General features: G+C 46.2%; 1 protein-coding gene across 5 annotated transcripts in view; it reads left to right on the top strand.

Moving 5' to 3' along the window:
- ltbp1 (latent transforming growth factor beta binding protein 1) overlaps window positions 1-26,202 on the top strand; it is a 72,231-nt gene that overhangs the window by 3,861 nt on the left and 42,168 nt on the right. For 4 of the 5 annotated variants that reach the window (XM_056608798.1, XM_056608800.1, XM_056608799.1 and 1 more), the window contains exons 3-5: window positions 4,682-5,003; window positions 20,442-20,593; window positions 25,903-26,070. In XM_056608798.1, coding sequence (XP_056464773.1) covers window positions 4,682-5,003; window positions 20,442-20,593; window positions 25,903-26,070 — 642 coding nt within the window. Of the gene's footprint in view, window positions 1-4,681; window positions 5,004-20,441; window positions 20,594-25,902; window positions 26,071-26,202 lie in introns of those variants that run through there. The other variant, XM_056608803.1, reaches the window with a different exon arrangement.

The following is a 26,202-nucleotide window of genomic DNA, read 5'->3' on the forward strand; positions in this document are numbered from 1 at the left end:
AACATTGAACAAGTTGTTGCTGGCCATATGTGGTGAATTTTGTAAAAACGCTTTAACTCTCACTCATTGTCGTTAATGAGATGTGGTCATCGGGTTGTGATTTTCCTTGCCCTACTCCACCTTTAGTTCTTTTTACAGTTTAAGCGTGATGCAAAAGCTGGTTTTGTTGACGCAAGAGTTAATTGTCGATTGTTAGATTCTAACAATTGATGAATGAAATCAAGTTTTTCCATTGTTTTTAGTGGTGATGTTGAACAATGACAGAAAACCACAGAATACTGGCGCCCCTGTCCTCTACGTCACAAACTGCATCGCAGCACAATGGCGTAAAACAAAGATGAAACTCACGTGGATTTGGGTATTGTTGTTTTGGTAGATTTCAGGAATGTAACTTTTTGATATAGTCTATCGTGTTTCTGGGTAACGCGGTTTTGAGCAACAGTCTTGTTACGCTGGAGGTTTGGAGGGCAGCTCTGATAGTGTGAAGGCAGAAGCAGAGACCTCCTCTGAACCTCAGCTCGGCAGAGGTCTGGCTGTGTGTCTCTGTCTTGGCCCCCCTCGCTGGGTGCGTGTGTTTCCGGGCTCCTTGGTCCGTCCGTTATGAAAGAGGATCCAATCACAATGATGAGGACACATTCCAGGCGGCTAATCGGCCTCTTCCAGACTGAAAATGAAATCAAATGTCGGACCGTTATTAAAATAGTGTCAGGTTTGCACCTGGGATGAACCCACTCATATCTTTCGGCCGTCATCGTAGTTTATTATTTACCAGTCAATCAAATCGTTTTGGATGGCACAGAATATTAAAAAGTGATCTTAGATGAGATTAGTGGGGTTGAGTTGGGTGGCCTGGCTCTAGTGGGCTTTAGGACTGGAGGTACTGGGGGGATTCAGGTTGTCCTATTGGAATAAGGGTAGGGGATACGTTCTTCTAACTTGATGAAATTAATAGAAAACATGGAATCAAAATGAACAAAAGGGCAAGATGATTCAATACCTGTAACAGCAACAGAATGCAGAAATATGAATTATTAACTATATCTTATTATTACTCCATCTTTCGGAACCCAGTACGTTCTTCTTCAATGCATCCCATTTGGTGGATGCTTTAATACAGTAATGCCTTAGAATACTGTTCGTGATAGATGGCCCCAGAAGGAATAATCCTCAAATCTCCTCATAACCCTTCCCAGATTGGGCATTTACAAATGAGCATCACCAATCAGAGCAATAATAAAAAGCAGTAAAAGTAATTCTGTTGGTGGCATCTGGTCCACAGACTTCGTAGGCAGTAAGGGTGTACTGAAGGGTAACTGGGCTGTTCACACGTTGCCTCCTCCGCATGCTGGATTGTTTTTCTCCCATATAACGAGACGGTGAGTGATCTCTGCACGGCCTGATTAGATTTACCTCATTTTAGGACCAGGCGGTTCAGAATTATGCCCTGATATATAAAACAATGGACTCCACTGTGTGTGTGTGTGTGTGTGTGTGTGTGTGTGTGTGTGTGTGTGTGTGTGTGTGTGTGTGTGTGTGTGTGTGTGTGTGTGTGTGTGTGTGTGTGTGTGTGTGTGTTTCTGTGTATATGCATGTGTGTCTGTGTGTGCCCCTCCCTAGCTCTTACACAAGAGTATTCAATAACATCCAATGCAGCAAGGAAAATTCAACATTAGCGTTCCACCTGATATTTGCCAAATTGACAAACTCGTTCAAATCTTAGTTTACTTCTTTTTGTTTCTGCACTGACGTTAAGTGGGGTTGAAGTGGACGTCATAGTCTTAACTGATGTCGTAGACACAACAAACCCTTGAGAGATAATGGACTTTGGCTAGCCTAAATGCCCCCTGAATTGTTCCCATGATTCCCGGTTCACCTTAGAACCATAGTCCGCCAGGTGCTCAGAAGGAGGGCGCGGGCATCGGGGAGTTGAGAGGGGTAGGGGAGGGGGAGCGAGAGAGTGTGTTAGGAAAACTAGAAGTTCATGTTCGGCGTGGTTACAGCTTACCATAACGAGGAGTAGATCTTCACAACCCGTTTGGTGCTTGGACAAGAAAGTAAGGGTTGATACAATATATAAACATATGTGTTTATATAATATCTCACTGGGAAAAATGACTTGGCTAATAGTCTCCACTGAGTTATGGTGACTTGGCGCTCATTAATGCCTCAAAAGTATGGAAAGGGATCGCATATTGCAAGTGTTCATTTTTATATTCGGCCGAAGCATTGACAGGTGACAGCTTGATAGGGGAAACAAACTGTTGCTTGATGTTCTGCTGTCCAATTTTTTGGGGGGAAATAAATAAAAACGGAAAATCTGAGTTGAACATTAATCTTGTCGTCATTTTCGAGTTCTACCTAGTGAAAAAACTGCCTCAGAGAGATATTTTAGAAAAATGCTTCCTCTCGTTTCAAATTCTAGCTCTGCTCACAAAGGGAAATACCAGAAGTGTTTTAAGCTGATTGTACGAGCCATTGTGATTTACCTAGAGATGAAAGCCAAACTTAATCTAGGGCTCTGGGTTTAGTCCTTCATCAAAGTGTCCTGCAGACTCTGGCGCAGCAGGCCTGTTCATACCAACTGCAACCTGGAGACAAAGCCTTACTTGGCGTGTTGGTTAGGGTATACTGCAATATAATGTAATATCCCCTATGCTGCCCTGATGTCCTCATTGCTTTTCATGCTGGGTCTATCCACCTTGGTGCAGTTGGGTTCCTCCTCTACAGCCTTCTCCAGCCTTGCAGCGGCACAAAGAGAGCCATTATACGCCCGCGTGGCACCAAGACTGCTTTTCACCTACACCCACCACCACCACCACCGACACCACCACATGAACGCAACCACATCACACGCGCTCAAACATACATACGCACAAACATGCAGACGCATAAACACAAGTCGAACACACCCTGACCCCTGCACGTAAGCCCCGTTCCCATTTAGATCAGAGGGTCTGGAGGTTGATTTGTTTTCTCTCACCTCCTTTCTGCTCCACTCTCTCATCGCCATTTTTTCTTCTCCGTCATCCTCGCTGCTCGATTTACTTTGGAGGAGGCCTATGAAGGGTTGGAATGAAAAGGTCACAAATAAGGATGATGTCATCTATAGGGTTGAGATCCATTTAAATCCTGACGATGGGACTATCAGGAGAGTAGTATTGTCTTACCTTTTGGTTGTTGTTGCATTGTGATTGTAAAGAGACCTCCAGTGTTTTCCTGGTATCAACGTCTCAGTGATACAATCAATTTAACTGTAGTGTTTTCCTGGTATGAACTCCGCCTGAGCTCATGAGAACGTCTGAACCGAGTTGAATGGTGAAAACTGTTGGCTTCTGATAAAAAAGCACTGGTGATCTGAAACTTTCAGCATGATGATGTTTTGGCTAAACTAAAGGGTGAGAGGGTGGCGGTAAAAGTAGCCGGGGTTGTTTCATCATCTCTGAGGTCATCGCCTGTCACACCCTAGTGCTGGGTGTGTGTGTGTGTGTGTGTGTGTGTGTGTGAGGGTGTGTGTGTTGTCAGTGGGGGTGCGGGACCCTCAATCACTGCATTTGTTCATGCGGCTATTTCATGCCAGCAATAAAGATATTTCTTTTTAAGTTGATTTGTTTTGCAAAGTAGCCGGGTCCCCCTTACGCATACGAAAGCATTCCTGCGATGTCTTAGGCGGGAAGGCATGGAGCCCATGTTGACATTTAGCTTAGCGTTCATTAATCATGTGAAAGGGAAAGGGAAAGGGAGGCTAATTTAGCTGGCAGGTTTGGAGCGACGCGAACACGTCCCGCCCTCAGGGGTTTCTATGGTGTTGGTAAGAGGCCATCTTTAAAGTTTGAATGATTAATGGATACACCTGTCACCTGGTTTATATTATAAGCACCTGTCTGTCTGTCTTTGTTCATGTGCGTGTGTGTGCAAACGTTGGCCAATTTGTAAATGGGAAAGATGGAAGCAAATATAATTATAATCAGTCTGCTGAATGCTAATGTCAAACAATTTCACCAAAGGGTCCAAAGACATCAAGAGAATTAGAACAGCAGGGATGCGATGTTGTGAGACAGTTGTCACTTCTTTGCCTATCATTCAGCTGTGATCCTGATCACTTGTGTTTTTTGTGTTCTGCAGAGGGTATGTAAAATTCTTGCTGTGGCATTGGGTTATGGTGATGAATTTGGGCAATAAAGCCCTGACATTTGTTCTAATTTTAAAGGATCGGGATTCATTTTAAATCCACAAACTTTTTCGTGACTCATTGCTCATGAACTCAAGCACACCTACTCTACGTGCTGTCTAGATTAATGACTGGAAGGGCGAAGGTGGTATTTTGATCTAAGTGCACACCATAACGCAGCAATGCATCTGCCTTCATAAGCTTGTTAACACATGTCCCATTTGTTTCCATAGCTTCCTGCATGCATCTGTCTGTCACTGTTTATCTCCATATCTATATCCTGTATTAAATCAGGCTCAATTCGGACCACTGATCCCTCCCTCTCTGTGCTTCTCTATCTTCTCTCTGTGCTTCCCTATTCTCTCTCTCTCTCTCTCTCTCTCTCTCTCTCTCTCTCTCTCTCTCTCTCTCTCTCTCTCTCTCTCTCTCTCTCTCTCTCTCTCTCTCTCTCTCTCTCTCTCTCTCTCTCTCTCTCTCTCTCTCTCTCTCTCTCCATGGGCTTTTGTGCCTCAGCCAACTGCATCCCACAGTGCCAGAATGGAGGAATGTGCCTGAGGCCCCAGCTTTGTATCTGCAAGCCAGGATCCAAGGGTAAGGCCTGTGAACAGAAGACCCCATCCACCTCCACCTTCCCTGGCCTGCCTGGGAATGGACACAATGGTGGACATACCAACGGACACACGGGCGGACACACCGGTGGACACAACGTGGTACCTCAGCGGCCCATACCCCAGCAGGCGTCCCCGCAAGCCTATGGCCACGCCCCCCCGCCGCTTAGCAACGTGGCCCAGATGAGGTTGAGCCAAATGGTGCGACCGCAGTACATGCAGCAACAGTAAGTGTCCCCTCTCTGGCTAACTTAATATGGAAACTTAACCACCTCCAGGGCCAGCCCTGGGCTTTGTTCGGCATTGTTGTCACCTGTCAATGCTTTGGAGAATTCGAAAAATCACACTTGTAGAATATAATCCCCTCCTTTTCTGTTTTTGCGTCGCGTTCTTTTGTGGTATTAACTAGCGCTGTGTCACAATAACGTCTTGGCGAGCATTAGCTCCAGACTGGTCTGAAGACTCATCTGTTGATAATCATGGAGCCAGCGTGTTTCGTGAGTCAGCATTTGGCAGAATGGTGAATGGACCAGCGAGACTAACTCGTCTTGAATAGCAGATTTACACGAGCAAAAAGGATTAAGAAACAATTTTAAAGTTGTTACCTTCCCCCTATGGAGCAAAAAAAACGTTTCTCAATTGGTGTTTGGAGAGATGTTTCTTTGCAGTCCTCCCTCATTATCAGCGTCCATCCATCAAGAGGATAGGAGAACATCTCCCAGTGTATTTATGAAGTGCAGCTAAACCCTGCTGTGGTTAGCCATTTCGGTTTGTTTTTCCTTGTCACGGCAGGAGACGGCCAAAAAAATGTGCAATCCTGGAGACTCCTGTGCTTCTCCTCCCCGTCTCCCCCGTCTCCCCCCCCCCCCCCCCCCCCCCCCGCCCTGTCTGGTCTAATAGGAGTAAAAACAGATTAATTCTCAGATTCAAATCCAAATTTGGAGGCGCTATGCGTTAACGGAAGGGTCCAATGTCGACCTGCGCGAGCGTGCCAAGGAGCGCTGGCTTAGGTGAGCCCGAGCACTGCGTGATGAATGATATTTAAAACATTAGGGAATATGTCAGAGCGTGTGCGGCCACCGTGAAACGTGAAGCCTTACTTTTGCATTTGCGTCGTGGGCAAGATAATTGCTACCAGATCAGTGTCTTCGAAAGCTGCTCTCAATTTTCCGAGGGGGATTTATATTCTCCGGGGGCCGCGATTCCCCTGGTGCCCCTAGCAACAGCAGCAGCAGCACGTCAACTAAACGCATGAGAAAAACACTGAGATAATCTCTGGGTCAATAACTCTTAATCGCTGCAATTAAGCAACGCACAGACAGTCGGGGGCTAGCGCTTAGGTAAGATTAATCCTCATAGGAACAGGGAAGAGCACGGTTTTGCGGGATGGGCCTAACATATGTGCCAATGACGACTCATTTAAATCTGCTTACCTGTTTATCTGCATTTTGTATATGTTTTGACCTGTCCACTGTTTTACCCGTGAGAAAAGGAGACAAAATGGTCTCTTTGGGTCACATGAGTCCTTTGTATATTATTTCGAGTGTTATTGATCATCTGGCTTCATAAAAGTCCTGTCCGCTCAACTAAAGCATGGCATGAACACGGTCTGGGTTCCATTCCCTCTTGGTTCCTCTTGGCTTGTTGTTCGGGTGGTCAAATGTTCAGACCTCCTCATTCTCCAGGGTTCGTCATGAACCCAACCCCGGAGTTCAATCCATCCTGCTGGTTTCCGTGGTAACTGTCCTGCGCAGTAGACTTCTACCTCTCGATACTTAATCCTGCTTACATAAGTTACAGTTAGCTGGTGGTAAAAACCCAAACCCTACAATATTGCCACATCATTAATGTCAAGGTATCGGATAATGCAAATATTGTGCAGATGGATTCTATCAATATTACCCCGGCTTTACAATCTACCACTGTTTGTAGCCCGTTCAAGACAAGCGTCTCTGTTCTGCCCCACTCAGGAGTAATTGCGTGGCTTGTGTGTTAGTGTGTGTTTTTTTTGCTTCTCTCGCCACTCATATATAGGGGGGGAGAAAACGAGGCAAAGGGAACAGATCTTAAGCAGAGGCTGGCAGCCCAGGTGCTTCTATAGGCTCCTTTGTTCCCCGGCCTGCTGGCTGAGTCAACGCCGAGCCCGTCTGTCTGTCTCCCCCGCGGCGTTAGGGGTGGCGACGGCGGCGACGGCGGCGGTGGAGACGCGAGGCCGTCTGTTGACGCTCGCACCACACTCAAAAACCGCTGAGGCTCTAAAGAAAATGTGCAGTACCGCTCGATGGCTGGCCTAGGTGTTTTTCTTATTCGGTCGATCTCTCGCTGTATCCACCGTTTACGTCACGATCGAGAGCAGCGGTTGTCGGCTGCCAGTCTGACCTTAAGCCCCGTGATGAGAACCATAAGGGGTGGGAGGTGGGAGGTGGGAGGTGGGAGTGTGAGTTGGGCTGTTTTTGGTTTCCCCAGGTTTTCAGGGGGAGGGGGAGTAGCGACTTCTTGTGGAGGTCATGTGTCTTCAAGGGCCTATCGTTAACCCCAGCTTCCTGCTGGGGATGTTGTTGTGTGGTGGCTGTTTGTAGAGGAGCTCCATGTTACGGGTGTACAGAGAGGAGGGGTCAACACAGACACCGTACCAAACACCATTACACAGGTAGAAGTTTGTCATTGAGAGCGAGAGAGTGTAGGTTTGCACTGAATGACCAACACTGGTCCGGACCCTTTCTTCTCTCTACATCAGGGGTAACCAACCTTTTGGAACCTGAGAGCTACTTCATTGATACTGAGTCATACGAGGGGCAACCAGTTTGATACACTCTTCTGAGATAACAAATTTACTCAGTTTGCCTTTAGTTATAAATTATTATTAAGGATTAATGATACTCATCTATGTGAAGACATGTTAATGAATTAAGTCATTTTAATGATTTCTCACAATATTATCAACAATGACTTAAAAAAGGTCGGAAAGAGTTGTTCAAGATTGAGTAGTGCTGTTTTTAGAACAGGCCTGTGGGCGCCTCGTATGGTCCTTGCTGGCGCCCTGGACCAAGGAAACACGACACAGCCCACCCCCCCTTAACACCCCATGATAATAACCTCCACCACCAACCCTAGATTTAACCCTGCCTCTGGTCCCAGTGTTCCACAGCCGTGGGTTCGATCCCCTCTTGGGGTTAGCTGATACGCAGATGAGGACACAGGAGATTGCTGACTCATGAACTAAAGATTGATGACCCTTTTTGCATGACATTTACACGACAGCATTTTCTCTAAAGGTTCCTTAAGGGTCCTGTATACCTGAACCGAGCTCCTCATGATTCATAGCCATGAGCCAGCTAATCCCTAAGTCTGGACCGACGCGCATAAATCCGCTGGGACAATGATGTGACGGGCAGATGTTGATTGGATTAAAAGGCTGTGTGGAAGCCGATGTGAGACAACAATGTAAGATGGTTGCAAGAATCTCCCGACCTTAAGAACGGGAAAACCGGCCAAATAAGGTCTGGACCTGGAACCGGTGCTCTAGTCCCACAACATGAAGCCTACGTCAGTAGCAGAGTTCCCCAGCCCCAGCCAGACTGTCTTCCCCTTGGCTCCCTGGTTAGGGTGTCTGCTCCAGGGCTGGGGGTGCCATGCGGTCGGGCCCAGCTGAGGGTCAGGGGGTTCAGCCTTCCGCTAGACGGAGAAGTGGGACGGTTCTGGAGGGAAGAAGGAAGGAGGAGTTGGAAAGAGATGGAGCTTTGTGGTGCCGGGAGCGGTCGGACGAGCTGGAGAGTGAGTGAGCGAGCTAGAGAGTGAGCTTAAGAGTGAACGAGCAATCTAGAGAGAGTGAGCGATCTAGGGAGTGACGTAGAGAGTGAGCGAGCCACAGAGATAGTGAGGAAGAGAGAGAGTGAGGTATGAGGGAGAAATTTAGCCAGCGAGCAAGAGAGTGAGACACAGAGGTGATGAGCAAGCTAGAGAGAGGGAGAGAGTTTGACAGAGAGAGAGAGCTAGAGAGTCAGATGGAGAGTGAGAGCTACTGTGGGAGCGAGCTGGAGAGAGAGTGAGATGGTGAGAGCCGTACGGTGAGCGAGTGTCTCTGTGTTCGAAGAACTCTGATACTGAACAGACTGCAGAAGGCTAGGAGTTACCAATCTGTTGTTTAAACAGAGAGAGAGCTGGATCTCCTTACTAATAGCCAAGCCCAGTGGTGTCTGGTAACCATTCCTTGGCCCTGGCTCAGCATCCTCTCCTTGCTGCATTCTCTCTTTCCTCCTCTTTCAACCAAGAAAAAAGAGAAAGTAATTGCGCAGCCATTGCCAGCAAACTCCGTCATGCCAGATATTTTGTTGAGACTGGAATAAGATCCAATGTTTATAGTATCTCCCTCCCTCTCTCCTTTGCTTGTCTCCCCCTTCTCCATCTCTCTCTCCCCCTCCTCTCTCACTCCCTCTCCCTCCCTATCCCATTTCCCTCAATCGCTCTCTCTCCCCCCCCACCCCTCTCCTCCAACTCCACCTCACTCTGTCCCTCTCTCTCTCCCACCTCTACCTCTTTCCCTCCCTCTGTCTCCCTCCTCTATGTTGTCGGCCTACTGGCAGCAGAGCATTATTATAAACACTTGGACTCATTGACACCTGAGAGAAATCATGTCCGTCACTGGAGAATCCTCTGGTGCACACGAGCTGCATTCCTCTTCCCTATTGGAACGCAGGCATGCATGCACTCACGCACACACACACACACACACACACACACACACACACACACACACACACACACGCACACGCGCATGCACACATACACACTACCACACACAAACACACACACACACGCACACGCGCATGCACACACGCACACACACGCAAGCACACATACACACTACCACACACAAACACACACACACACAAGCACACACACACACACACACACACACACACACACACACACACACACACACACACACACACACACACACACACACACACACACACACACATGCACGTGCACACCCACATATACATACACACACGGTTTTATATACGTACCCACATTCTCTGTCTTGCAATAGTCTTAGACTTTGGTGTTTTCTTTTTTTATTGCAATAAATAATGGATGATGGATGATTCAAGTTCTGTATCAAGACATTCAGACGGATGTCTTCATACAAGACTGTTTGTGTCAACAAAGACAGACAGACATGGCAGACATGAAGGTAGAAGTGGAGACACAGATGGAGAGCAGACAGACGTGTAGGCAGACGGTGGGTAGGCTATCATCTATCACAGAACAAAATGCTTTAAACTTGCTCAACTGAACAGGAAGTTATATATTTGCCGTAAATTTGTAAAAGGTGAACTCAACCCAGACTGTGGCCTTTGCCATCACAATGAAGAGAGGAGTGAATTATAATGCATAACCCGGTTGCTTATATATATTGATAAATCTCCTTCCCCCCCGATACAATTATTATTCAGCTGCCACTTTGATTTATCAGGCCTGTTTCATCCAGCTCCATAAATAAAAGCAGCTGTAGACCCTTTTATGCTCCTTAGGAACAGTTTGTAGCACTTCAACTCAAGTATTAGCCCTTTTCCATAACAGTGACGTATTGTTCAGCCATCCACAAAATATTTTTTTTATCGGAAACAGTAGGATTAAAATGTGCTCAATTCTTAGGAAGGTGACTGTAGATGGGATGTGCTCTGGTCTTCTGATGGTTTGGGCTGAACTCGACCGACTAGCCTCCACACGCGTTTCTTCTTCACACCAAAACCTTCATGAGTCATTCATGTCTTTACCAAAAACCTAACAATTTACACTGTAGGCCTACAAATATGTGCTTTCCACTTTGTTTTAAGATGAAGGGAAAGAGAATTAGAGGAGGGGGGAGATAAAGAGGGAGAGAGGGAAAGAGGGAGAAAGAGGGAGATAGAGGTAAAGATGAAGGGAGAGAGGGAGTGTATGGAGAGAGAGACTACATAGTCTCAGTGTGTAGAGGTAGTCTCCAGCTGGTGCTTTCTGTGACTTTGGAACACACACACACACACACACACACACACACACACACACACACACACACACACACACACACACACACACACACACACACACACACACACACACACACACACACACAGACACACAAACACACTTTTACGAAACCTAATCCTCACACACTTAATAAGAACCTATTTAACATATCACATAAACAATGACTGCAAGGTGCGGGTGAAAGTGTGAGACACACAACGCAGACACATACAACGCAGACACACGTGGCACACACACACAAACACATGTGTTCCATCCCGGAGGCAGATGTATGGTAAGCTGAGGACCCGACAGAGGCCTGCGCAGACTTGTATAGCACCAACAGAATGGCTATTTAAGACGGCATGTTGCAGCAGGGCTATTTACAAGACGATCGCAGGCTATTTATTAATACCAGGCCTTGTTGCACAGGATATGAGCCGGTCCCAAGGCAACTATTCCTTCCAATCTAGTCTATGGGATCTATCTGTATCTTAGTCCTTTACTTTTTTTTTTTTTTTGTCAACTGCAAATTGCATTCAATATGACCGCTATAGGAGTCTTTAGCATATTAACATGTAGTGATTACGCATTGCTTTATCCAAGTGACTTACAAGTGAAGCTGGGAGAAACTGAAAGGAGACAATCAATATTGAATTAAAAAGTTAAACCGCTGTAACTAGTTTAAAAAAACTGGACAGAGTACAGAGTAGCCAAAACAAATCAGAAATAAACTAGAACTTAGTCGATTTCTGCAAGAACTTTAGAGTCTAGTTGAAAAGAATCAAACTTCCCTTCAACACGTAGTCACAAAAGAAAACTGGAGCAGGAGCTCCAGGTGGACAAAGTTAATGTTCCCCAGGATTGGGAGCCAAAAGTCTGGATTCTGTGGAACCTGCATCCCAACGGGTCTGACCGTTGAGTAGAATCAGCTGGATCAGGGGTCTGAGGAGGGTCCGACCGTTGAGTAGAATCAGCTGGATCGGGGTACTGAGGAGGGTCCGACCGTTGAGTAGAATCAGCGGGATCGGGGGTCTGAGGAGGGTCCGACCGTTGAGTAGAATCAGCTGGATCAGGGGTCTGAGGAGGGTCCGACCGTTGAGTAGAATCCGCTGGATCGGTGGGTCGTAGGGGCTCTATGAAGACCCTGGAGTAATCTGCTGGAGGTCAAAGGTCTGATGTTTGAAGCTTGTGATTCTTTGTCTCTGGCTCGTGTGTAAATATTTGTCCTATTGGATCTGGATGGGATGGGTCCTGGATTTTGCTATTTCAGATGGGATTCAACCTTTTCCGCAACCCCTCCCTGGGAATTACCGTTAACTTTTGAAGCCGCTTGGCGACGTAGACCCTTCATTACTCAAGTCTTCATCTCCTCATCCTCTCTCTGGTTCTGTTCCAGAACATTTCAGCGTAGAAGCAGACAAGCTTTTGCAAAGCCAACTAACAAATTAATTTAATCTGATTAAATAATTAAAGTCTAATGTATTTGTAAATTGGATTAATTTAGAGGCAGCAATGATTAGTTTGCGTTGGTATTTGCTGCCACTACAGAGGGCGGCAATTTAAGCTTGTTTTCATTGTCAATTAATCATATCTAATCTAATTGATTGATGCTTTGTATTTTTTCTCTAATTAAAAAATTCTAAATGGTTGGAATGAAGGTGATGAACTGGGGTTCTAATGAAGGCGATGAACTGGGGTTCTAATGAAGGTGATGAACTGGGGTTCTAATGAAGGCGATGAACTGGGGTTCTAATGAAGGCGATGAACTGGGGTTCTAATGAAGGCGATGAACTGGGGTTCTAATGTGAACCTTCTCTCTTGCTCTCTTGCTCCCTGTCTCTCTTTCTAACTCTTTTGCTTGCACTCTCTCACTCTCTCTCTCGCGTTTGGTCAAGAATAGCTCAAGAAAGTTTTCCTCTGGATAAATGTTGCAGAAAGAGAGAGGGGGCTGGGAGAGGGGGGCAGAGTGAGATAGGGGAGATGGTGAGAAAGACAGATGGAGAGACAGATAGAAAAAGGGAGAGATTGGGAGTGGTGAGCTGCTGTCAACCTGACTAACCAAATACGACCAGACTGAACTCTGGCCCCGCAAATTATTGAAGGTGTATTGGTTGATCTCAAATTTAAGTAGCTGGTTGACCCTGTGTTCCTGTTTTGTTGTGTGTGTGCGTGTGTGTGTGTGTGTGTGTGTGTGTGTGTGTGTGTGCGTGTGCGTGTGCGTGTGTGTCTCTGTGGGTGTTGATGTGTGTGGGTTTGGAGATAGCTCAAACTAAAGCAATTGAATGGTTCCTGTCCAATAGCGAATGGTGTACCCCCATTCAGTATACAGCCCTGATAAGTAAAGTTTAAACTTTACACTGTTTAGACCCCTAAGCTTCTGGAGAAAGTTAAACCTTGACAAGGATGGGTTGATAGATGGAAGGATGGATGGATAGCAACCATAACAGATAACAAAATAGATAATAAAGATAACACAAATAAAATGTAGACAACTTATATACAAACTATCACAGCCTTTACAACTCAAAGTGTAAGAAGAAGATGATCTAAGGTACACCAATAAATCGGACAGAATTATAAAATAGATCATTCTCTTCGGTAAATGTACAGCTGGCTTTTGTTTAATCCATTCGAGTAGATTCTATGTCTAGCTCCAGTTGAGCTAGACACAGATATAGAGCAGCTAGATATAGATGTAGCGGAGCTCCTTTTAGCTATAGCACGGCTAGATATAGATATAGAGCAGCTAGATGGTCTCTGTCATCACTGAAACCACGCGACTGGAAACCAAACGGTTTTCACCACCGACTAGCGGGGCGGAGTGGGACGGGAGGCCCTGCCTGTTCTACTGTTAACTCCTGACGAAGAATTCTTCTTTTATTTCTTTCCAGCTCTATTGGCCAAATTTAGAATCAATAACAACCTCAAATACAGTTTTGGGTTCATGTGTTTTTTCCTGACTTGGACGTCTGGATGGTTTTCTCCTATGATGTTCGTCTTTGCGGGCCTTCAGCCAAACCCAGCTCTGCTCGCCTCTTAATCTCCGCCTGAATCTGTCTGCCCGACTAGCCGTGCCTCAGTCCAAGTCCCCTCGTTGAAAATAGAAAACAGTCGAAACAGTCGAAGCTTATCTACTGCATGTACGAGCGCATTACTGTCAAACAAGACTTTTAATCAGGGCATGGTCACTTCTCTTCAATATCTAGCACTTCTCAGCTCCGTATCGGCTTTCTGTTTTGGGAAGCGTTACCATGTTTGAACCCTGTTTCAGACCAATACATTGTCATAAACTATATTTGTTATCTATGTTCTAGAGGAACATGGGGTTAGACCCATTTAGGTCTGTACCCACTGAGGATGACCTGTGGAATAAACTTGTGTGTCCCCTTGCCGTCACGCATTCAGCTGTTAGTTTGCTTTCTTTGTCCTGCTGTGGCATCACTACAGAGCTTGGCAAAACAATGTGATGCTCTGACTTATGGTAATGACGCAGTACGCATATTATAGGTCATTGTGCAGTGTATTGCTGTTTATTGATATATAGGCCCAGAACTGCTGGGGATTCTATTTCCAGATAGGTGCCAGTAAACAGCCATCTGACATTGCCTACTCCTTCACAACAGCTCAGGGGAGAACGTTGGCAAACTCCCAGAGAATGTGTCGTTGCTTCGTCTTTCTCCTCCAAACTTCGTCTCTTTCTCCTCCAAACTTTGTTTATGTGATTTTTTGTTATTGGCACAAACAAACAAATAACAGGGCCTGCCTCCCGCCACAAATATCAGGCTCCTAAAAAAAGGAACAGATGATTATATTTCTCCTACCCTCTGTCAGGTAATCAACTGTCTCACCTGTGCTTCGAAGACGTAATTTAATATTGCTGGATCACTGGTTGATTCAGCGACCGTTGGTTGATTCCCAACTCCCAACCGCCTAGTCGGTGGTCTTCGTAAGTGATCAGAGAGAAGTTGCGCGTTTGCCAGGAATTACTTATCTCTTCAATAAATCTTTCAAGAGTAAAAGCCCCATCATAAAGCCTTTCCCAGTGTTGTGTTAAATAAGTTAGCTAGGTGTTCTCTGTCCGCCAAAGCTTCATCCAATCAATCAATGCTTACACCTGGATAACGAACATTCATGTGGGAGCTCGATGTTTGTATTGAGTTGATGAAAAGGCGAGTGGATGGACAGACGGATGGATGGGTTCCCCAAGCAGAGCTCTTCATCGGTTCAGCTTCTCCTGCCAGTTCCTCTGGGCTGAGCCAGATTTAGAAGAGCTGAACGTGACTTTTTTACTATTTAGTAGACGATGCTATCCAAAGCGACTGAGCAGGGGAGTGTTTTTCAGCCACATTAATGAGCAGGTAGACGTTGGGGGAGCTTGCTTAGCGATGCCTACAGGCAGACTGCGGGCGTTGGGGTTCAAACCCAGAACCTTAAAGCTGGGAGCCAAACACACGAACCACGAGACTCTCCAGCAACTTTTTTTTAGCATGTGGGCCATGTGGAAGAGCTTAACACATACTGTGGCTTCCAGCGCCTGGCGTTCCCCGCTACCACCAGCAGCTGCTAGGAACGTCTCCTTAATGGAGTTATTTCTGTGGTTTCTGCTGTTATTATTTGGAGTGTCCTTATGGTGGGCGGAAGACTTGGACTGAGCCGGAGAAGGAATGATGTGGGACGCCGGGGTTTTAACCCACAATCTGGTATTTATGGTCCGATGTCTGAGAGTATTGACTATAGTGTCTGGCAGTACATTCTACTGTCTGACAGTATTGACTAGAGTCTGTTGTTAAAATCTATTGTCCGAGAGTATAGACTGGAGTCTGTTGTTACAGTCTGCTGTCTAAGAGTATAGACTAGAGTCTGTTGTTACAGTCTACTGTCTAAGAGTATAGACTAGAGTCTGTTGTACAGTCTAATGTCTGAGAGTATAGACTATAGACTGTCTGAGAGTATAGACTAGATAATGTCTGAGAGTATACACTGTCTGAGAGTATAGTCTGGTGTCTATAGTCTTCTATGGCCTGTAGTCAGTCTACATTCTGATATGGTCTATAGTCTGGGAATACAGTCTATAGTCTGGTATGGTCTATAGTCTGGGAATACAGTCTACAGTCTGGTATGGTCTATAGTCTGGGAATACAGTCTACAGTCTGGTATGGTCTATAGTCCGGGAATACAGTCTACAGTCTGGTATGGTCTATAGTCTGGGAATACAGTCTACAGTCTGGTATGGTCTATAGTCTGGGAATATAGTTTATAGTCTGGTATACTCTACAGTCTTGGAATACAGTCTACAGTCTGGGAATACAGTCCTACAGGTAGGTGCAGTCCATATGGATGCAGTCTGTATTCTGGGAAAGTGGTTTAAAGTTTGTATGGTCTAGTAAATACTGTCTGATACAATCTTAAGTCTGTTCTATAGTGTGGTACAGTTTATAGTCTGGTGTAAGCTCCATGCAGACAATAGGGGAATGAACCTTGTGTGTCGGGGCCTTTATCGAGTTTGACGGATATATTTTATGACTTGTTATTCCCCACTGCATGTCCTGAGTTTCCCGAGTTGGGATCACCCAGGACTGAAGGAGGAGGAGGAGGAGGAGGAGGTTGAGGCTGTGAAAGAAACCAGCTGAGGACTTTATCCCTTCTGCTCAATATCCTGCAGATTTTGGTGGATGCCCAAATCCCAATCCTGCCGTATTCTTCTTCCCTGTAGACCTCTGCCCAAACCCCCCATCCTGCCATATTCTGCTCTCTGTCAGACCTCTGCCCAAACCCCCCATCCTGCCGTATTCTGCTCTCTGTCAGAGATCTGTCCAAACCCCCCATCCTGCCATATTCTGCTCTCTGTCAGACCTCTGCCCAAACACCCCCATCATGCCGTATTCTGCTCTCTAGCAGTACTGTAGACCATCCCCCATCCTGCATATACTGCTCTTGGGTAAAACCTTGCCACAACCCCCACCCTCCCATATTCTGCGCTCTGCTAAAACCCTGTCCAAACCCCATCCTGGGATATTCTGCTCTCTGGTAGAACTCTGCCCAAACCCCCATCCTGCTATTTTCTGCTCTCGGGTGGAACTCTGCCTAAACCAAAGGGAGTGTATCGTTGAAGATACTGTACATCAGGGGGTCAGGTGAAATAGGAACTGTTCTGAACCAAGTCTTAGTTGGCTGACGGATGCTATGGCTATCACCGGGATAGCCATCTGATGTAATCGTTCATATGCCGTTTTGTATGCATCGTTTCCTGAGAGCTGCGATGTTATAGACACAATGTTATTTTGTTCAAACACATGACTTTAGTTAAAGAGGTGCTTTCATCCAAAAATAATAACAATAATTGCATTCAACCATGAAGGTACAACCCAGAAACTGCAGGAATCATGCGAGTACAAACAATTGATCAAATAAGCAAACTACCTCATTGGGTGCATGAAGCTTCACGGCATCAGTCTGCGATTTGTTCAAGACGAGAGGTGCTGGAAGACTGTCAACATTCATGGTGTTTCCACAAGGAGAATTCCAAACATTGTTACCAACAAGCTTTGTTTCTAGATGTTTTGAGTACGGACAGTGTTTCGACAAAACCGTAAAGTAAAGGTTTTTATTTGAACATTATTATGTATATTACATACAAACACATAAGAGTGCAGTTCTGATTAACAAAACGACAGATAGAGACTGTGATGTTTAGTTGAGCTTGGTTCTGCTTGACGGATTTCATTACGAGTCACATGGGCTGTGGGTAGAAAGGACTCACTCTCTCTCTCTGTGCTCTTTAATAACCCACTTCCTGTCTGAGTGGGGCAACAAAGGGTGACCTTTCCTAAGATGTCAGAGCGATTACAAACATCCCCGTACAGTAGCGCTGGAATCAGAGCGGGGAGCTATTGTGTTATGGGTGGTCCAGAAGCCCAATGGATGGAATCCGCCCGCAGTAATGAAGCCGAAATGACGCAGAACTGCATGGAAATGCCAGCCCAGCAGAACCGAGAAAATGAGTAGCAGGCTTGGCTTCTGACCCGCCGAGTGTGTGTTGGTCTGCAGTGGTACTGCTGTCCTACGGCCCAGTTTGGGAAGACAGAATAAATGTGAATGGCTTTATTGACAACACATGGTGTAATTTTGTGTATGTATGTGTGTGTGTGTGTGTGTGTGTGTGTGTGTGTGTGTGTGTGTGTGTGTGTGTGTGTGTGTGTGTGTGTGTGTGTGTGTATGTGTGTGTGTTTTGTGTGTAAGTATTTAATTGCAGGGCATTCAAAGATACAACACAAACAAATATAAATCAATTAAATTACGTTACAATATGGTTAAATCGGTTAAGGTTAAATCGGTGTCCTGGAGTCAACAAGAGTGAAACTAGCTGTCTTCTCTATCGCACCGTCAAGATGCGATAGAGCTCATGCTACGCTGAATAGTTTCTGGAAAATACGATTACCATCCCAGTCGAGACAGCGAACTGGGCGTCCGCCTGTGTGTGTGTGTAAGTATCGAGGACCTAATGAAATTCCTGCTGAGGCCAAGTGTATTTTGTCCACCCTTTTCTCTTCTTGGCTTTTCAAAGAATACAAGGAGCAAAATCAATTTGTTTTAGCAGGTACTTGGATTCAAATGAAAGAATGAGGAGATGCTACCATGGGAAGGGGCTGCTGCCACGCCAACGTGGGCCCCTGTAGGATAAACATATTACTGGCTCAACATCCACAGACCAGCCCATCTGTACCAGGGTGGTCTGTGGACACAACACATATGTATATGTGCAAATACTCAGACCTGCTTGTACGTGCATCAGTTTCAGATATGTGTTGCACGTTTTCTTCATGCTGCTCATATTGACGACATCGTTTGACACAAGACTCTTTATAATGAGAGTGTGTGTGTGTGTGTGTGTGTGTGTGTGTGTGTGTGTGTGTGTGTGTGTGTGTGTGTGTGTGTGTGTGTGTGTGTGTGTGTGTGTCTCGGATAACGACCTTGCAAGTCCAGCGAGCTCATGGTGCATGTGAGGAGTTTACAAATGAGGAGGGAACACGGAGCGTGTTCGACTGCTGGTGAAGTTAGTTTTCTGGTGGGTGAGCTGGAGGTCTGTCCCAGCCCTGGAGGGAGACGTCTCCGTCTGGCCCCACAACCATCAGCCCACAAACACAGCAAACAGAAGCATTCGTCTTCTTGCCTGGAGCCTCCTCCTCAGGCCACAAAGCTTACCTTCTTTTGTCTGGCTCTTTCCTTTTGAAATATCTGTTCGGCCCCAGAAGGACCGTCCTTGTTGTCTGCCTCCTATGCCAGAATTGCAAAGCACTTTACGATAAGACAAGATTGTATATTTTGTTCAAGGGTTGTGTTTGGCTGGATAGACAACCTCTGGCTACCTCTTACGGGATATTGTGTTGTGTATTGTAAAAACACTGCTTGTAGCTGTGGAGTGTGATTGTGGAGGATGGCTGCTTTAAGCAATCTCACCTTGCCAGTCTGCTTGGCCTCTGGGGTTGGGTGAGGTTGCACACCTGTTGCGCATCAAGTAATCAATGTGCACAGGTTACACCACCGCCCGGTGACCTTGGGTTTGGAGAGGGCCAGTAAAAGTCACCTAGATGGAATGTTTTCATGTTTTCATTTAGACGGTTTTATCCATAGTGACTTACAATTAATACTGGAGAAACTACCAAAGCTTAAGTTCTGCATGGCCATTTGTATAAACACACCAACTGGAACGAGTTTAGAGGAACTTCTGCGGTCAGACAGAAAGAGGTTGTTCTTTGTATTTGTGCTGGACAAAAGTGCTCTGTTCTTTCTAGCCGGTGACAAGACCCTTTCTCAGTGGCTGTCTCTGAAGTGCTCCAGGTGTACAGGGTACATCTTCAGGCCGCAGTGGTTTTGACATGGAGCGCTCAATATTGTGGCGCTCTGCGGTAAACAAGGTTTCAGTCAGAAGGACGTGCAGAGGAGCTCTCTGCCCGGCGACAGCTGGGTATAAGGTGCTTGTTATGGACGCTAGTTGTGACCTCATCGCTAACTCGTTTTAGAGGCGACCTGCTCTACGCATTGTTGCTCTCCACTAACACACACCAGTGTGCTGTTGATTCACGATGCAGGAGAGACACACTCAGACACGTGGGCACGCAGGAAGGCGTATTTATATACCCTATATATATAAAGGGGTGGGATTATTCTTGTTTAAAAAGATTCCATTCTTTATTTTCATGACCTGAAGGGCTACATTCAAATACTCTGGTATATGGTATATTCTTAAAAAATATTCTATCTTCATGTGTCTCATGAACATCGGTTGGTGGTTAAACATGCATTATGTAAAGCCTTGGTCTGTTACTCCAAGGAATTAGAACAACCAGGGATTTTTGCTGTTCACACTCATTATTAAATGCTCTTTAACTGTTTTCTGTTTTCTAACTCACTTGTTAGACAAGCGTTTAGGCCATTTTTTTCCCATCGTATGCGGGAATTCTTGAATTGAGGTTTATCTGCCTATAATTTTGTTAGATCACTGTTGAGCCCTTTGTAAACACAGTGTTATTAAAAAGTCCTGCAAAATATACAATGTCAAAAATACAAATAAACCCAACAGCATTATCATCATTTGGAAATCATCAACAAAACCCTTGTTCTCTTGTGTTCCTCTCCTCCCCAACCAGGATCCGGCCCATTCCCCTACATCCGGTCCACAACCAGCAGTACGTGATGAAGCCCAAGTACTACCATGTGCACAGCCCCCACACCCAGAGCCACGGCCAGCCCCAGCCCGACCACGCCATCCCCCTGTTGGCAGGCCACAACGGCCTCCTCGGTGAGTCAGCCACTGGATCTGTACTATTCTGTTGGAAGACCATGTGGAACATATGGGAGACGGGGTGAATCATATCGGTATAAAATGAGATACAATAATATAAGATGGTACTTTATTAAAGGTGCTGCGGGTAAGATTTAAGAGCTATAATTCAAGTATAATCTATTATAAATGCCATAGCCATTTGTCAGCTATTAGGGAGTGAAATGCTCTGTGAGGATTTCTGTTCTGGTTGGCTGCACTCCTACCTCTATGAGATGATTTACATTTTAGACCGCTCTTGGCTCATTCCAGATCAATCAGGGCATCACTCACCTGATTGGTTTGGGGAATCTATCTTTCCTGTTAGTCACAGGCGTTCCAATTGCGGAAAAATTGAGGGAAGGAGGGAGCAGAGAAGGGAGGGGGATTTTTTTGGGGCGGTTTTCTGTTTTCTGCTCTATTTCAAGAGTAGTAGACATGTTGATGCAGAGATCTGTGTACACATCAACATCCGTGGCAGACATTATCGGCAGTATGAATGCAACGCTATTGAGACCATACACTGTCTCGCTGTCATCGTGGTTGTGGTTGTGCTTGGCGCAGCTTCCACTCCACACAGTCCAAATCGGTTCCTGAAAGGTGTTTTCATTCCTGATCCAGGATGACCATCCAACGTGTGTAGTGTGTTCCCTGCTTTGACGGCAGACTGGCGCTCCTGAACCAGATTGCTTCGTAAACCCCTCAGGCCCACCTAATCCGTCTGTCCGGACGACGCACCGCGCGGGTTAGAGGGGAACTGCATCAGCGTGTGAGAGTAGACGAACGATCGCTAGGAGTGTGAACCAGTCTCCCTCTCTGTGGACTCTCTGGATTAAATGAGGCCAACATGAAGGCCAGGGACCTCAGGTTTCATTGGCCAGGAAGATGGCCTGAGCTAGGGTTGCGGAAGTTCAGAATGACGCGCAACTCGTTGTTATTTTGTTCAATTTATTCTTATTTTTTTTGTCCACTGCCGTGATGTATTGTGCTGGTTCGCTCCATAGGAACAGGAAGTAACCCAGACTGTTTAAAATAGGAATGAGGAACATTCCCCAAGGTTTTTTCTGACAGCCTGTCAGTGGTGACTATTACAGCAGTCACCATGAATGGTTAATGGCTGGAAAAATACATAAAACTACACAGTGCCAAAAAGCAGAATTCAATTAATGGATGTTTCTGGCTCACCGCAGTAACAACATGCTTATACATGTTAACGTCGGAAGTCTGTTCAACACATGACAGATGGAATAATAAGCTTTTGGTTAAGTGTCTGAGTATCTCCTGACAGTCCATCTATTGCTATAGTGTTGAGGCACAACGGTTGATATAATAGGCAATTTAGAATGAAATAACCTGACACCTTGGCTCGAAGAAGCAGACCATCTAGGCTCTGACCTGCTCGGGTGGGACGAGGCTACGTGTGTTAAAACCCCTTCTGTCTGCTTGTTTTCCATTTGTCTGCCATGACAGCAGATAAGACAGCTGGCCATTGTCCTTTCTCTTTCTCCCTCCTCCCTTCATCAACTCACAGACTCACACACACACACACACACACGTCAACTCCCACACACATACACGCACCACACTGTGGCGATGCATGTGGTTATGGCGATAATGAGTTAAAGACTTAAGCATTACCTGCTGTGCGGGGCTGTCCAGAGTGAATTATTACACTCATTTTCTAAAGGCAAATACAGGCCAGGGGAGTGGGAGAGAGAACATAGGGTGGATGGATGGAGGGGGGGGGAGAGAGAGAGGGAGAGAGAAAGAGAGAGAGAGAGAAAGAGCGCTAGTACAGGAGCGAGAGCATCTGGGGAGAGGATGAGTGATAGACTCAGGGGAAAAGAGAGGTAATAAAGAGGTGAGAGTAGAGAGATGGCATGGGGAGAAAGAGGGATAGAGCAAGAGATGGAAGGAGATTAGAGAGAGGGAGGTAGAGAGAGATAAAGAAAGAGAGAGAGAGAGAGCAAGAGAGCGGGAAAAAATAGAGGGACATATAGAGGGTGAGAGAGAGAGAGAGAGAGATAATGGCCAATGCAAAGTGTATAACCTATAGAAAGCCTCTCAGTTTCTGATCTTGGAAAGATATGAACTTCAGCCATTGGATTGGCTGCGAGTTTTATTAAATTCCCGCTTCCAGTAAAATCCTGCCGCCACCATGTTCAACACCTCATTCCCCCCTCACGTTTCCTTGGTTGTAAGTGTGATGAAAGCTAACGCTGATTGACATCTTGTGCTCGATAAACCACTCATCAGACAATCCGAGTTTGGAATGTGGCGGAGCAGAAACGGCAACAGATTGAACTGAATATTCACCAGGTTGTCTGGTCCCGAGGGCTGGGTCTCGCGATGCGACCCCGGGTGTGGCTTCCAGTCACTGGCCGCTTACCAAATGCCTAACACACCTGCACCCCTTCATTCCAGCCATGCAAGAGGCGCAGACTGGGACGATGCCCAGGTGGGTTACAGAGGGGAGAGGAGGGGGGCGAGGGCAAAAGAAGATACAATTAACTCAAAGGAGGGTGAAAGTCTTGGAGGGATGAGGACGAGGAGGTGGTGGTTTTAACGAGGGGAGAAAGTTTCATGAGGCATTTGTGGGAATGAAAGAGAGATTGAGTCCTAAAAGTGATTTGAGGGTAGACTATAAAAAAGATAAAGGTTCCAGGGAATTATGTTGTTATATTTCATTGCAATTGATTCTTAATTGCAATGTGTCACTAAAGAAGACACTTAAAGACGGAGTGTGTTTCTCTAGGAACAGCCCTGCAGGCTTATTTAACGGTTTTGGCTTCAATCTGCATTCTCTGTATAAACGTCTGTCTATACGTGTGTGTGTGTGTGTGTCAATTCACATATCTTGCACTATCGATCCCTCTTTCTCTCTGTCTGTTTGTACCTCTGTCTCTCTGTCTGTTTGTGTGTCTGTTTCTCTGGCCCCATGTCTATCTCCAGACAGCATACAATCATAGCCTCTACCAGGCCTGGAGAATCCATTCCTCCTATGCCTCTCTACTGCCTTCATCCTCTTCTCTCCTCTCCTCTCATCTTCTCTGCTTTCTCCCTCTATCCTCCGCCCCCTCTCTCCTCCTCTCCCTCCCTCCATCCCTCCTCTCCCTCTCTCCCTCCCCTCCGCCTCTGGACTTTGCTTGTGGTTCAGCATGTCTTCACCAGCTCGATATAGACACATAGAACAGAACAGTAGGAGAAGGGCATATATTTTTAATGCATAAACAGACAGGACACACCCAAAGTCACCAAATGTACATTGTTGTACCTGTGTTAACAATACAGTTACAGTACAAAACGTGCAAAGCCCATAGTGGAACTAGTAGTAATTCAGCAGTAGAACTGAAGGATCCGAAGCACACAGGAGTACAGCTGTTCTGTGGCGGCTGGGTAAAGGAGGAACAGGCGATCTTTATCACAGCTCAGACCTGTTCCCTCTCCTGTTCAGCAGACTCTGGGCTGGCGTAGAGCAGCCTCAGGGAACACGATATGTACGGCGCACACTGATGTTTTTATCTGTCTCCTGGTTCTGTTCTACAAAGCAGAGTCAGCGTAATGTCAGGGTAGTGTCTCCTACAATCTACCTCTCGGCGATGTACCGTACATACGCACAGCAGAAACACAGGTAGCTGAGATCGTGTATATTTAAAATCGGTTCAAAACAATCCCTTTTGTCAGTGCGGGCTTCTAGTTGAATTCTACTGCACTGAGTTAATGTCTTACTTTGTACCATTTGGTGATTTAGTTAAATTTTAAGTCAAATCTATCATGTAAGATAAATACATATGTTGAATTTGGTCAAACCTTATATTTGTCTGTTGACAATGGACATATATATATATATATATCATTGACCAAATACAAGAAATATATATTTTTCTTCTAAAATGGAAGACGCTAAAGTCCCCTAACTTCACCTTTCAACCACACTCCCAGTCCAAGGTCCCGAGGAGGTCCCACGGCAGCCAGCGGTGGAGGTAATCCCCCCGGAAGACCCATGACATAAATATATACATTTATATATAGAATTATTACAGCCAGCTAACACCATGTCCAAGCGTGTTTATGAAACCTTGTGGATATCTTTATCCCATGTCCCTGGTGTAGCAACAACAAAAACACACGGGGTGTTGACATTTTGTCTTTTAACGGCCCCCATCTTATTTATCCCGCGCGGCCTAATCGCCATCTTTCCCTGAGCCTTGGAGGTAAATATTTAGTCATATGGGAGCTGGTAGCGCCGTGGTTTTCTACTGCTTTGATAAACACAGCTACTAGCTGCTGGCAACGCTCCCGGGGCGCTCACCCTCCCAAGCCCGCCGCTTAGACTCCAAACCCTCAGGGTTTAGGCCGTGGTGACGGGCCCGACGGCCGCTCTTTGATATGGGCTCAGACCCGGCGCTGTGTGTGCCTGCTGAAATATGAAGGAGGGCCCTGACAGATGGGGCAGAGTGATGAGTCAGATAGAGGGAGGGGGGGGGGGCGGCCAAGTCTGGGTGGGGTGCTTTGGGTGAATAACCTGTGTGTTATAAACAGGACAGTAGCATAAGCAACCGTGTAAGAAAGTCCTGTTTCCTTGGCTCGGTCGCTGTGGCGGTGAGGTAGTGGGAGCTAGTCACGGCTGCTTTTCTCCCCGACGTGTGACTTCACCCTCAAAGCGTGGAGTCGGAGCCGTGAAGGTTTGTGTGGGCACAAGGAAAATACGTTTGGGATCTTTCTGTTTTTTTTCTCCCCCTCGCTGTCTGAGGTGCCGAAAACTTTGGGAGCGCTTGTTGGAAGAAGTTACCCAGAGAAAGGGCGTGGGAGTAAAAAAAAAAAAAAAGGGGGGGGGGGGGGGGGGGGGGGGGGGAGTTAAGGAACGAAAACAAGAAGAGAATCTTTTGGTATGAACCAGGGCACCACGATACGCCACTCAACCACTTCTGTGGGGCGCTGCACTCTGGAGGGATACCTGGAGCTCATCCCAGAGTTGTGTTTGCTGAACTCCTTCTTTCTCTCTCTTTCTTGTGTGGCAGCCCTTTTTCCCTTCGCGATTCCCCTCCAGATTTAGAAGCCACCGAGACACCGAGGAGACGCTCGCACAGAGCTAGACGAAAAGGGTTCAGTCGTCACACATAAGCTCAGGGCTGGTGGGGCTGCACACCATTTGAAACAAAAACGGCAAAAGTGTCAAAAATCCTGCCGATTGACACCAATGGATCAACGGGGGGTTAATCTGTACCTCCTCCTCTGCCTCCTTCCCCCCCTCTCGGCCCTGGTGTACCCCTCGACCCGGCCTGCAGTGAGCAACCACACGGGGCGCATCAAGGTGGTGTTCACGCCCACTATCTGCAAGGTGACCTGCATGGGCGGCCGCTGTCACAACAACTGCGAGATGGGGAACACCACCACCATCATCAGCGAGAACGGACACGCTACCGACACGCTGACTGCACCCAACTTCAGAGTAGGTGAGTAGGTGGCTTACTATTTACTATGAACTATACTACACTGGATACCATTTTCTATATACTATGCTTACTATGCTAAACTATATACCATATCGTCCTTTCATTTAGTAGTTTATTTAGTAGTTGCTTTAT

Source organism: Gadus chalcogrammus, chromosome 15 (genome assembly GCF_026213295.1).
Source record: "Gadus chalcogrammus isolate NIFS_2021 chromosome 15, NIFS_Gcha_1.0, whole genome shotgun sequence".
Taxonomy (NCBI): Eukaryota; Metazoa; Chordata; class Actinopteri; order Gadiformes; family Gadidae; genus Gadus; species Gadus chalcogrammus.